Source organism: Drosophila novamexicana, unplaced genomic scaffold, assembly GCF_003285875.2.
Source record: "Drosophila novamexicana strain 15010-1031.04,08,12 unplaced genomic scaffold, DnovRS2.1 tig00001720-arrow-arrow-pilon, whole genome shotgun sequence".
NCBI classification, from domain to species: domain Eukaryota; kingdom Metazoa; phylum Arthropoda; class Insecta; order Diptera; family Drosophilidae; genus Drosophila; species Drosophila novamexicana.
The window spans coordinates 177381-189208 of NW_020824881.1; the positions used below are offsets into that span (position 1 = coordinate 177381).

General features: G+C 43.8%; 1 protein-coding gene across 4 annotated transcripts in view; it reads left to right on the forward strand.

The window, feature by feature from the left end:
- LOC115768244 (leucine-rich repeat flightless-interacting protein 2) overlaps positions 1-4835 on the forward strand; it is a 74205-nt gene extending 69370 nt beyond the window's left edge. For 2 of the 4 annotated variants that reach the window (XM_030712771.1, XM_030712772.1), the window contains exon 7: positions 4318-4834. In XM_030712771.1, the coding sequence (XP_030568631.1) occupies positions 4318-4428 (111 nt within the window). In that variant the 3' untranslated portion in view covers positions 4429-4834. Of the gene's footprint in view, positions 1-4317 lie in introns of all 4 variants that reach the window. The other 2 variants (XM_030712774.1, XM_030712773.1) reach the window with 2 other exon arrangements.
- The last annotated feature ends 6993 nt before the right edge of the window (positions 4836-11828 follow it).

The following is an 11828-nucleotide window of genomic DNA, read 5'->3' on the forward strand; positions in this document are numbered from 1 at the left end:
CCGATTTGAGGTGCCTTCGTTCGGATGACGGGCTGGTCGTAACATGGCACGACTGCGCGAGTCTCCTCCTCCACAGCTTTTTTCCAGTTGCGGAGTCGAGTGAAGACATCGTCATTCCGGACGAAGCTGCTGCAGCGCTCGAAGCTTTCGAGGTTGGAGTATGCGTCGCTTGGTTGAAGAGCAGGCGCTCTCCGGGGCTTGACGGCATCACAGGTGGGATCTGCAAGGCGGTATGGCGTGCCATCCCCGAGCACTTGACAGCGTTGTATTCCCGCTGCCTGACAGAAGGATACTTTCCCCTTGAGTGGAAGTGCCCGCGTGTGGTCGCGCTCCTCAAGGGCCCCGACAAGGATAGGAGCGATCCAGCTTCCTACCGGGGCATCTGCCTGTTGCCAGTGTTTGGCAAAGTGCTTGAGGGGATCATGGTGGATCGAATGAAGGAGGTGCTCCCGGATGGAAATAGATGGCAATTTGGCTTTCGACCTGGACGCTGTGTCGAGGACGCCTGGAAGCACGTGATGACCAGCGTTGCCGCCAGCCAGGCGGTATACGTACTTGGTCTTTTCGTGGACTTTAAAGGCGCCTTTGACAACATCGAGTGGAGCGCCGCTTGATCGATGCGGGATGCAAGGAAGCTAGCTTGTGGAGGAGCTTCTTCTGTGGCAGGAAAGCCAGGATGACCAGCAGATATGGCGAAGTCGAGGTGGAGGTCACGCGAGGGTGTCCCCAGGGATCCATCAGCGGACCGTTCATCTGGAACACCATGATGGATGTCCTGCTCCAACGCCTGGAGCCCTTGTGCACATTTAGTGCATATGCCGATGACCTGCTGGTTCTTGTCGAGGGAAGGTCGAGAGCCGAACTGGAGCGTCGAGCAGCTGAGCTAATGTCCGTCGTGGGAACTTGGGGAGCCGAGGTCGGAGTGTCGATCTCAACCAGCAAGACGGCAATGATGATGTTGAAGGGGCGTTTTGCCGTTTCCAGGCCGCCCGTGGTACGGTTTGCAGGAGCAAGCCTACCATATGTCGACAAGTACCGGTACCTTGGCATCACAGTCGGTGAACGGTTGAATTTTCAGCCGCATATCGCAGGATTGCGGGATAAACTGACTGGAGTCGTCGGAGCATTAGGCCGCGTGTTACGGGTTGACTGGGGCTTCAGTCCCCGAGCCAGACGCACTGTATATGCCGGACTCATGGTGCCTTGCGCACTTTTTGGTGCCTCGGTATGGTATTCCGCGGTCAGGGGAGAGTCGGGGGCCAGGAGGCGCCTCATCTCCTGCCAAAGAGTCATGCTCTTAGGATGCCTACCGGTATGCCGTACAGTGTCCACCGTGGCACTGCAGGTGCTTGCTGGAGCAGATGAGGCAGATGAAGGCGTTGCTGGAAGAAGGCATGTGCTCCGAGTGGCAACGGAGATGGGATAGTGATGAGCACGGTCGACCGACTCATCAGTTTATCCCGGATGCATGCTTCGTTTACAGCCGGCGAGACTTTGGATTCGGTCTTCACGCTGGATTCTTGCTGACGGGCCACGGGTCGCTAAATGCATTTCTGCATCAGAGAAGTCTGAGTGCAACGCCCGCATGTCAATGCGGTGCTGAGTATGAAGACTGGCAGCACGTGCTAGTTGCTTGCCCACTCTATGCAGATCTGCGAGACCTCGACGGACTTGGTGTCAGGAGAGAAGGTACCCGTTGGGACTTTTCCCGGGTCTTGGAGACACCAGAGCGGCTGTTACTCCTGGAGATGTTTGCGCTGGCGGTATTTGCTAGACGGCGGCGAGGGATGGAGTGAAGTACAGCCACACAGGGCCGACCAGTGCCGGGCTGACGTTAGCCAAAACTGGGAGTGGCATGGACTGTGTCACGAAGCCGAACAGAGCTTAATCTGGTAGACAAACCCCTTGGGGTAAGTCGAACAATGGATGACCCATTCCGTGTTTGTCGTCAACAAAACTGGGATGTGGCAATTGCTACGAACTGCCGACCAAAGCTGTAATTTGGTACCACGGGTAACCAGGAGCCCACGGAACTCGTTCCGTCCTGGTTAGTTGGTGCGGCCCTTCGGGGAGTATCGTGGTGGCTGTGGTTCGATACCCAATTGTGGGGAGAGTTTTCACTCGGCGTGGAGTTGCGTGTCAACCGGGTGCTGTACCCATAGACCAGCGGAGGTATAGATAGACCTCACCTCCCACCAAGGGGGAATGTCATGTTCGACAAGCATGCATTCAATTTGGTACCGAAGGGGCACTGCACATGCAGTGTCTTGGAGGGGCGCTAGTCCGACGCTTTATTTCGGCTCGCTGTATTTCGAATACCGTGGTAGTAAACCCCTACGGGGTAAACGTCACGTTGAACAAATATTTGTTTGTTTTGTCACAATCTTGAAAAAATCCATAAACTCTGATGTGTATGTATCTCGTTTGGGTTGAGCTCCCACATGTGGCCTGGCCTCTCATAGTCTTCCATAAAATTAACACACTGGTATCACAGGTATTCATCTTTAAGTAGTCGTCGTTGAACAGTTTGAAACTGTGTTGTTGCTCCTTGTTGTCCAACTCCCAGAATTCTTGGAGTGAGGTGTTGATGTCAATCGTAGTAAGCCGCGTGGTAGCAGTAGTAGTAGTTCACCCATAGAAATACCATCGAAATTTTAATAACATTGCCATGTCTCTCTAGCTCCTTCTCGTCAGTAGTTACAGGCCATACATAGCCGCACCTAGTAGATTGTCTATTGGCGATGTAGTGTTAAACATCGATCTGCAAGCAGAATATCATTGAAGTTCTCCAGTGCAGATGCATTGATCTTGTCCCTAGTCGATGGCGAAGTGAGCGTCTAGTGTGTTGGCCATTGCTTTTAATTGCCACCAAGAGATTTGATCTGCAAGTTAGGCAACTTTGATTCTCGTAAATGTGTCGCAGGTGCGACACTGTTTCTTTGCCATTTCTTCTTCCTTTGCCATTTCATTGCACTCAGCAAGCTTCGCTGTTGTTGCTGATGTATTTTCTGTATTACGTGTCCACCAATTCGCTTGAACTCTATCCCAGAGGCACCAAATCAGCAACATTTAATGTCTCGTGACATTCTATGTCTTGTGTATTATTTCGGCATCTTAAATTATTTATACCGCGGGTGCGGAATGTGTTAGGAGCTTTCTTTTTCTCATTTCTTTTAATTTTAATTCAAACGCTAAGGCCTCACAGAAAGTACAGTAATAAACCGTAAACACGAGTAGGGATTTTATCTTGGATTCGCCAAACGGAGCACTAATCGTCACATTTATTTGTTTTAAACTGTCCTTGGTTCACAGCATCTTTGTCTAACCCGGCTACTAAATCCTCTTGTTCACTATTATTCATAAGGATGTCATTCTATGTTAAGTTGGTTGGTTTTAAACACATGTAAACAATTTAAAATTTGGAAGTGTCACTAAGCTATAAGAGGTACCAGTCGTTTAGGTACTGATTTATTGTTTAAGTTAAACGTAAGCTAGGTATAAAAATGTTCTTAAAGCGAAGCTAGCCCTGTGACCTATATTCGCTGATAGAGCATTTAGTCCAAGCGAATTGTATTTCAAACAACCAGTGCATGGGAACGCTGATGACAACTTTGTTTCTGACGCGCGGCTGTGCTGTTGTAGCTGCACATGCGGAGTTAGACTGTTGATCATGCAAAACAGAGTTCTTATTGTGAATCTAATGGCCATTGACTTATAGCTAGTCGAATGTATTATCTTATGTATGGGGTAGAAGATACTTTCGTCTGCTTGTTAAATATATTTTCACAAACCTTTTATACTCTTTTCACCAATTTTCAACGGGTTCAGGGTTTTAGAAAGTAGACAGTAAGTCACATTTTGCAAGCTCTCAGTGGCACCTTTGTTGTTTTGTACTTAAATATGAGCCCCTAGCCACTACTTCTGCGGTGCTAAAATTAAAAGCGTGGCAGAGTAGGGTCTGAGTAGGGTCCGCTAGGGTCTGAGATTCCCTGTTATTAAAATGGTATACATAGTATGGTGGTGCCGATTGGCACCCTGATATCGTTCGATAGTTTGTCATTATATTCATAGGAGAGATGCGAGGTTAAATTTGCTGCAATAAGTGTAGAAAATAAGATTCAGCCGATATTTAATCGCAATACAGGTCTTGGCATTCCTGCATCCTGTAGGCACATAAGCCAATCCACATCTACTGTTCCCAGCTTTCACTTATGAACAATGCCGTATAGCTGTATGGAATATCCTGTATCAATTATCCCATTAATTATTTTATTAACCTTATATATATTATAATTTTTCCCAATTTGTATTTTACAGCATCGGGAGATTTTGGAACGTTTGGAGGAAGCAGAAACCGCTAATAACCATCTACTCAAACGACTTGATAAACTTAAAAATGCAAAAAGCGCGATATTAAAGGAATTATAATATATGATGATGACACGGAATAACAATATTTCAACAGCAGCACGCACAGGCAAAAAATCAATCGAAGATAATTGCATAGATAAAATATCTTTAAAATAGTCAACTAGTTAGGCCCTATAGCAAATATTCAAATTTTACAATATTTAACTTACTCTCTTATATACTTGCACTACTTTATGTAAATCTTTAAAAACTGGTATATGTATTTAAATAATGTCTTCTTGGTCTTATAGTCAAGCGGTGGGTTGCTATGTGACGTGTTCAAGGTATCTGGAATCATTTTATCATTTTATCCTAAGAACGAGTACAATGATTTAACGGCTGTTACCGGAGAATGAATATGTTTTATTTGTAAGAGCTAATGCTCTGAGTGACAATTACAAACTGCAACTGGCATTAAATATAAAACAAGCTACATAGCCGGCAATTATAAGCGATAAACTGTTCTTGCATGTACGCAATCCATCGTTGGCAGCATAAGCCATAACACGGACCATGAGCGTGGGTGCTCGCCGAACTATATAATGTGTCGGCATCATGATTTCTGTCAAGAGAAGGTTACTCGTTAACTTTTACAGAATTCGTTTTATTTTTTTGCAGTATTTTTTCCATACTTATTTCTATTTTGCCAGTTATAACTGTATAATTGAGCACTTATGAATCATCGATGCACAGTTGATCACAGTTGATTACAACAGTGGGGGCACACTGAGCACGAGGTTGGCGGTTTCGGCCCCCGAGAATACGGAAGGCTAAATATTATTTTATTCAAACTAGAAACTATATATAAATTAGGTCTTCTGGGCAGGCTGCTGGCCAGGCTGGGTTATGATTGAACGCAAGTGTCCTAGGACGATTAGGGTGGAAAGCTTGACTTCGCTTTTTTATTAATGGCCTTGGGCTCAGTAATAATTTATCAAATAATTACAATATGATTTTACGGCCAACTGCCGGAGATAGTATACTTTATTTTTGTACATTCGAGTGTTCGTACTGAATGTCCATGCGAGGGTAGCTTTAAATATATAGGGCCTACCAAGCGGGGGTTGTTTGTTAGCTATCCCCCAAATAAATTCGTGAGCGTCCCCGGTTGCGATATATTTGCTGATGGATGGATAATAGATGAGGAAGAAACAACTGCAGGCGGTCGACTCCAGCTCTTCTTTGAAGTCCTGGATGATTTATAAGTTTTGGCTATTTATCCTGTGGAGCTGTGGCATTGGTATTGTGTGTGGTATTGGGTCATGAATGGTGATATTGAGCAATGGGGATCCCGCTACAACTGGCCTTTTTCTTAATATTTCTTGTTGGCTGATGAAATTAGTGCCGTGGACCACGGCGAAATGCTTAAATCGAGATAGGTGCCATTGATTTCGATTTCTGGACTGTCGTCAGCGCTGATTTACGTTGGGCTGTCGTTCATAATTATCGAGCTGTCATTCCAGCGTATATCGCCTGAGCGCAGGCTTTGCCTTTTGCTGTTTTGCAGATCGCGCCAAAGTTGGTTATGGAGCCCTCCTTGACCGCCACGATGTCGCCGTTGCACTTAGCTATAATGTTGTCTTGCAGCTGTAAAACTATATGCTGGTGGAACACGGGGAATACTGTGAGCTTTCTACAGATGAATTTGATTTTTGGATATGCTATAAGTACATGAACAATGTTTTCGAAGGCCAACTATTGGGACTTGTGAGAGATGTTCATAAAGAATTGATTTCAAGTCATTATAGTCAAAAATGGTGGGGTTTACTATGCCTAATTTAGCGAGCGTGATCGTGAGCATTGGGTTGTGCACTTCTTTTATGATCATTATAGTTCTTGCCAACAATCCCTTAAAGCGTAAACTATGAAAACCGCGTGTTGATTTTTACTCTTAATTTCTATAAGAGTTTGTCCCTGTGGACCACGCTCCCATTAATTAGAACCGAGGTTCCCAACTCTGCTTGTACTCTGTTCTGAACACAACGGGGTCTGTTTGTTTACAAGCCTTTTATTTAATTTTTTTTTTAACTCTTTCCCCTACTTCGAACTTTATTTTGTCTGGTTGCGTTGCATCTTTCAAGTATGGCCTGTTGTGCTTTTTTAATTTTTTTCAAGGAGTGTCTAAATTCGGTTGACGAGGCGTATAAGTAAATTTTTCGCAAAGACTCCGGTTGCGGATAAGCTTAAGATTCAGGAAATGGTTAGTCCATTCTGTACTCCTGTCCAGTTGGCTGGAACTGGATGGGTATGAAGATTATGTTGAGAGGGTGACAGATCCCATATAAATTAAAAGAAGACTCGTTGATATTCATTTAAAGTATCTTTATTTTATAATTAAAGAAGACTTTGATATTCAGTTAAAGTATCTTTTATTTTTGTAATCCGTTTTTAATTCAAGTTCGTTAGAACAATAAGAGAACAAATTCCAAACTGAAACTTAGGGCAAGCTGCATCGAACCATTGAGCCACCGCTGCCGGCTGGAATGCCGGCTGAATGCTGAGTCGGCGTTTCTAGCGGGCGATCCGGCTGCTTGCGCGTGCGAGTTTCGGATTTCGGCTGCAACTTTGTCTCGACGGCATCCGGCGCAACAGCGTTGACAGCAAACACACAGCTTGTGCGTGTTAACTCCTCCCATACTAAGCTGAAACACGTCCTCGGGTTTCTTCTTTCTGCGCTGGTATAACTTCCAGCTGACCACGAGGAGCAGGAATAGAGCGATGAGTGTCAAGCAGCCATATGATCGTGAAGATAATCCCGATCTAAGATCTTTAATATGGCGTAGATTCTTCATGGTTAGGTTATGTAAGAATGGGAGGCTCAGATGTTCTCTGAAGTGGGTGACGTTGACCACGGGTGACGTGGATACAGCAGGTTTCTTCTTCAGGATGCCTTGGTGGTTCACGTAACGGGTGTTATTCAGTGAGACGTGATCGTCGTAAGTTGCGAGGAAGTTCCCATGACTGTCTGGCCGTTACCGGTGCTGTCCACTACATTCATGGTCGCGCTGTTTGTTACTGCAATGCCTTCGCCGATTACTACCACGGGCGCTAGGTGTCCGGAGCGTGTGGCGCATTGTGCGACGGTTTCAGATACCAGTTGTTGGGCGCATGAAGTATTTTGTAGTCTCCTGCAGAAAGTGGTTCTCACAGTGTCAGCGCAGTCACGTACAGCGAAGGTCTTTGTTCCGCAGTCGGCCACCGTATTTCCTTCTTCTAGATCTAATATTATGTTATTATGCTGAACAGGAAGAATATCTATTTTCTTACAATTTAACAAAGGTTCGGGATATTTGACCAGAAAGTACAATAATTCAGAATTTTGAAAAGCTTTTATATGGGAGACTTCTAAAAGGTCGGTTATACTAGTATTGGTGAGATATTCATTTAATAATTCTTTTATGTCGATGCTGTCTAGTATAAGGGGGCTGATTAAATTTATTTTAGCAAGTGTAACAGTGAGGATTAGGTCCTCAAGGTTTGTAATTATCATTATATATTTTGCCAAAATTGTTGCATAAAAATGTTCGACCTCTCTGGTTTTAAAATTTCATTGAGGGCCCTTGAAACGTCATTAAGTCTTGGAATTTACCGTTGATCACTATCTGTTTGCTCTCGGATTCCGTTAACTGACTGCTTGAATTTGATTTGTTCTCAGTCATCAAAATCTCGGGTTCCTGCAATTGCCTTAAGCACTACCTATCATGTTAATGCTACGTACTTGTCGGTGGTGAACGGTCAAAGGAGCTATTAAGGTGGCTATGTGTTGTATTTCAGTTCTCAGTACCTGCTTCGTGTGGTCCTTGGGTAGATTGTCTATCAATTTCCATGTCTCATCGATGTAAGTTTCAAAAGATGTCAAGTTCGTCGTGTGTTCCATGTAAGTGTACGAGTTCCAGATTGTACGTTTCCGTCAACTATAGGTATGTAGTCCGCGTGAGAGTAGTCGTTGAGTCTCAATGTCGCTTCGGTCAAAGTCATGGCTGCTATTGTTAAACTGAAAAAATATCTCAACCTAAAAATAAATTTATAAAAATATAATTGTCGTGATTTATCAAATGTCCAAAACCTACTTAAGATTTTCCTTATGGACCACCCTCTCTTTAATAAGAACCGTCGTACCTAGGTCTGCTTCCACTATAGCTTCTGTGCATAGCGTTGATAGTTTATTTCCCAATATCTTAGCATTCTTTATCCAAACTCTATCGCCTACCAAATACGACTTATAGACCCTGTTTTTATTCATTTGGTCTAGTGCTTTTTTCTGTGCTGATGCGATTTTTTCCTTGATCTGCACTGTTTTGTTTTGTGAGACTGCGTGAATTACGTCAATGGGTCTTTCGTTTGTCACCGAATGGATTGACCTGTTATACTTTGTGGTTGCAAGGAGAATGTTCTCGACAGTGTCCTTTACCTGTGTCTCCAACTTATAAGAGCGTGCTTATCCCCAAGAGTGCCATGGAACAGCTCGACTTGTCCATTATAGGAGCTATGCAAGGGTGGAGCGTTTGAAATCTCAATGCCAAAGTTATTGCTGAGCATTGACTTAATGGTTTCCGAGTTCAAGGATTTCTCGTTGTCGCAGTAAATCGCTTTTGTTTTGGGAAATATGTTCAGAAGTTGTAGAAGTGGAGCTTTTATATCCACGATTGCGCGAGACCGTATAGGCTGTACTTCTGCAAACTTGGAAAACTTGTCGATGCAAGTTAGAAAGTATTTACTGGCAGTGGAGTTAACATCTATATGCAACATTTCTCCTGCATACGATGGTATCAGGGCTTTCCTTATTTCCTGTTTTTTTGGGTGCCGGTCATGTTTACTCATTACACAAATTATACAGTTAGCAGCTATTTCCGACGTTAAGTGACCTATTTTTGGAAAAAAATACTCCCTAAGTATCTGTTTCGCATTTTCTTGCGCTGCTTCATGTGCGCGATTATGTTCAGCTGTCGCAATTTCCCTCTGATCTGATGGGTTCACAATATCTGTAACCAAGTTCTTGCAATATCTAAAGGTGGTAGAAGGGAACGCCTCAACTATTCCGTGTTGGATGAAAGCCAGTATGGGTAGCTCGCAATGAATTGCGTTGGCTGCGTCAGTGCTTACTGCATCTTTAATGCTTTGTAATAATGTGCTGCGATCCGAAAAATTAATTATGTGACGAGTTTTCGTCTTAAACAAAATATACGTCTTTTGTTGGAGGAGTCCCCTTTTCCAGAATAATCTGGTTTCGAAAGCAATTTACCGGGTTGTCTGTGGCTTCAATGGTATATCCTCTAACGCATTGATGTTTTGGCGAGACAGAGCGTCTGCTACCATATTCTCTTTTCCGGGTTTATAAATAATGTTTGCGTTGTGCTTATCAATGAAGGCTTTCCAACGCTTTATTTTTGCATTTGAGTTTTTGTCCGATACCGAAAAGGTTAGTGGCTGGTTGTCTAAATGTTAAGATTCCTAGTACCATACAAGTAATTTCTGAGGTTTTTGAGTGCCCATACAATGGCGAGAAGCTCACGCTCATTTGTGGTAATATTTACCTCGTTGCCTCGCAATGTTCGCGAGATCATTGTTATCGGGCGGCTGTTTTGAGACAGTACTGCTCCCAGTCGGTAGCCAGACGCGTCTGTTGTGAGGTCAAAAGGCTTTCTGTAATTTGGGTAGGACAACATTACATCTTCAGAGGCCAATATATTTTTGAGCCTATCGAAGGCTTCATTTTGTTCTAGTGACAATTCTGTTATCATCTTTCTTGAGTAATTGGCACTTACTTTGCCATTTTCGCCTTTCAAGATATATGTTAGGGGCTTTGTGATGCTGGAAAACCCCGTTATAGAGCAGCATAGTAGCGTGCTACACCTAAAAATGACCTAAGAGCGAATAGGGTTTTCGGATGGGGAAAGTCCTTAATAGCTTTCACTATATCGGGTGAGGACTGAATCCAGCCTCTGCACACTGTAAATTCCAAATATATATTGGATTCTTCTTGAGACACACGCATGCCAGCGTCCCTAAGGTTTCTCAAGACCCACTCAATGTCTCTGATATGGTGTTCTTTGGACTTGGAGAAGATTATTACGTCAGCAACGTAAACATAGCATATCCCACCAATTTGTTCGGGAAGCACATCATCAATGGCTCGTTAAAAAATACTTGGGGCATTTTTCAGCCCGAAAGGGAATCTACAAAACTCATACTTCCCGTTGTTGACAGAGAATGCTGTCATTTTCCTGTCTCTTTCAGCCAATTTAATTTGGTGAAACCCTGACTTGAGGTCTAGCGTAGTGAAAAACTGAGCCTCGCCCAAGTTTGACAATTTAGTCGAAATGGATGTGATAGGGTATTTGTCAGCGATTGTCTTCTAATTTAGTTTCCTAAAATCAATAACCAGACGCTTCTGTTTGTGCCCCGCTTCGTCGATGCTTTTTTTGTCGACAACCCATATCGGGTTATTATAAGGGGACTTTGACGGTCGTATTATGCCATTCGCTAGAAGTTGTTTAACCTCTGTATTGACAAAGTCGGACACGCCCTTTGGATACGGATAAAGCTTTGAGTAAACCGGTTCGTCATCCGTTGGTATAGTGGCAACCGTATTTATGTTGTACGGCAGGGATTCGTAAACGTCCGCAAATGCTTTTACCATTTTGTTGATCATACTATCAAAGGTGGATCTGACAGCAGGAGGGACATCCGTGTCATTAATCCGAATGTGGTTCACCTGTTGACATTTAGTGAACTCGATTTTTTGGATCCCATGGTCATGCTTAATGACGTTGTTTGTCAAATCTATTTGGGCATTAATCTGTTTTAACAGATCAAGGCTAATTATGCCGTCAAAGAAATTAAGTGACTCTAGCATGAAAGAGTAGGACGTTACGCTAAAAAGGTAGATGAGGCATTTCTGCCCAATCTTAGTGTGGCCGTGAATTGATTTGACTTGAAAGAGGCTGTCAACTGGCACCCAATGTGTCAGTTCGGGAAGGGGTTTTATATAATTTTTCGAGGCCCCTGTGTCTATCAAAAGTCTGATAACTCGCCCTGCAACCATTTGTCTTATAAACGGAAGTAGGGAGCTTCCGCTAAAAAATTACAACTTTTGGACAAATCGTCTTTAACTTGTGTCATTTCCTGCTGTGACCGTGACTCGTAGTCACCGTTACTCTCTTCCTGTGGTAGATGATTTAGGTTTTGTTGGGTCCTCATAGATTGGTCCCCGTAACCTTGATTGTTTCTGTAGCCTTGTGCAGTTTGCCTAGTGGATGGATCTACCTCCCACGGCCTTGGGACTTTTGGTTGTTATAGCGCTGTTCCGTGCTATTTGGTTTTTGCTGATCGTTTTTGCCTTTTTGATTCTTCTGGAATTAGGGATTCCTGCTCTGAGAATTGTCCTCCTTTCCCTGTTGGGCGTTCTGACGCCAGTT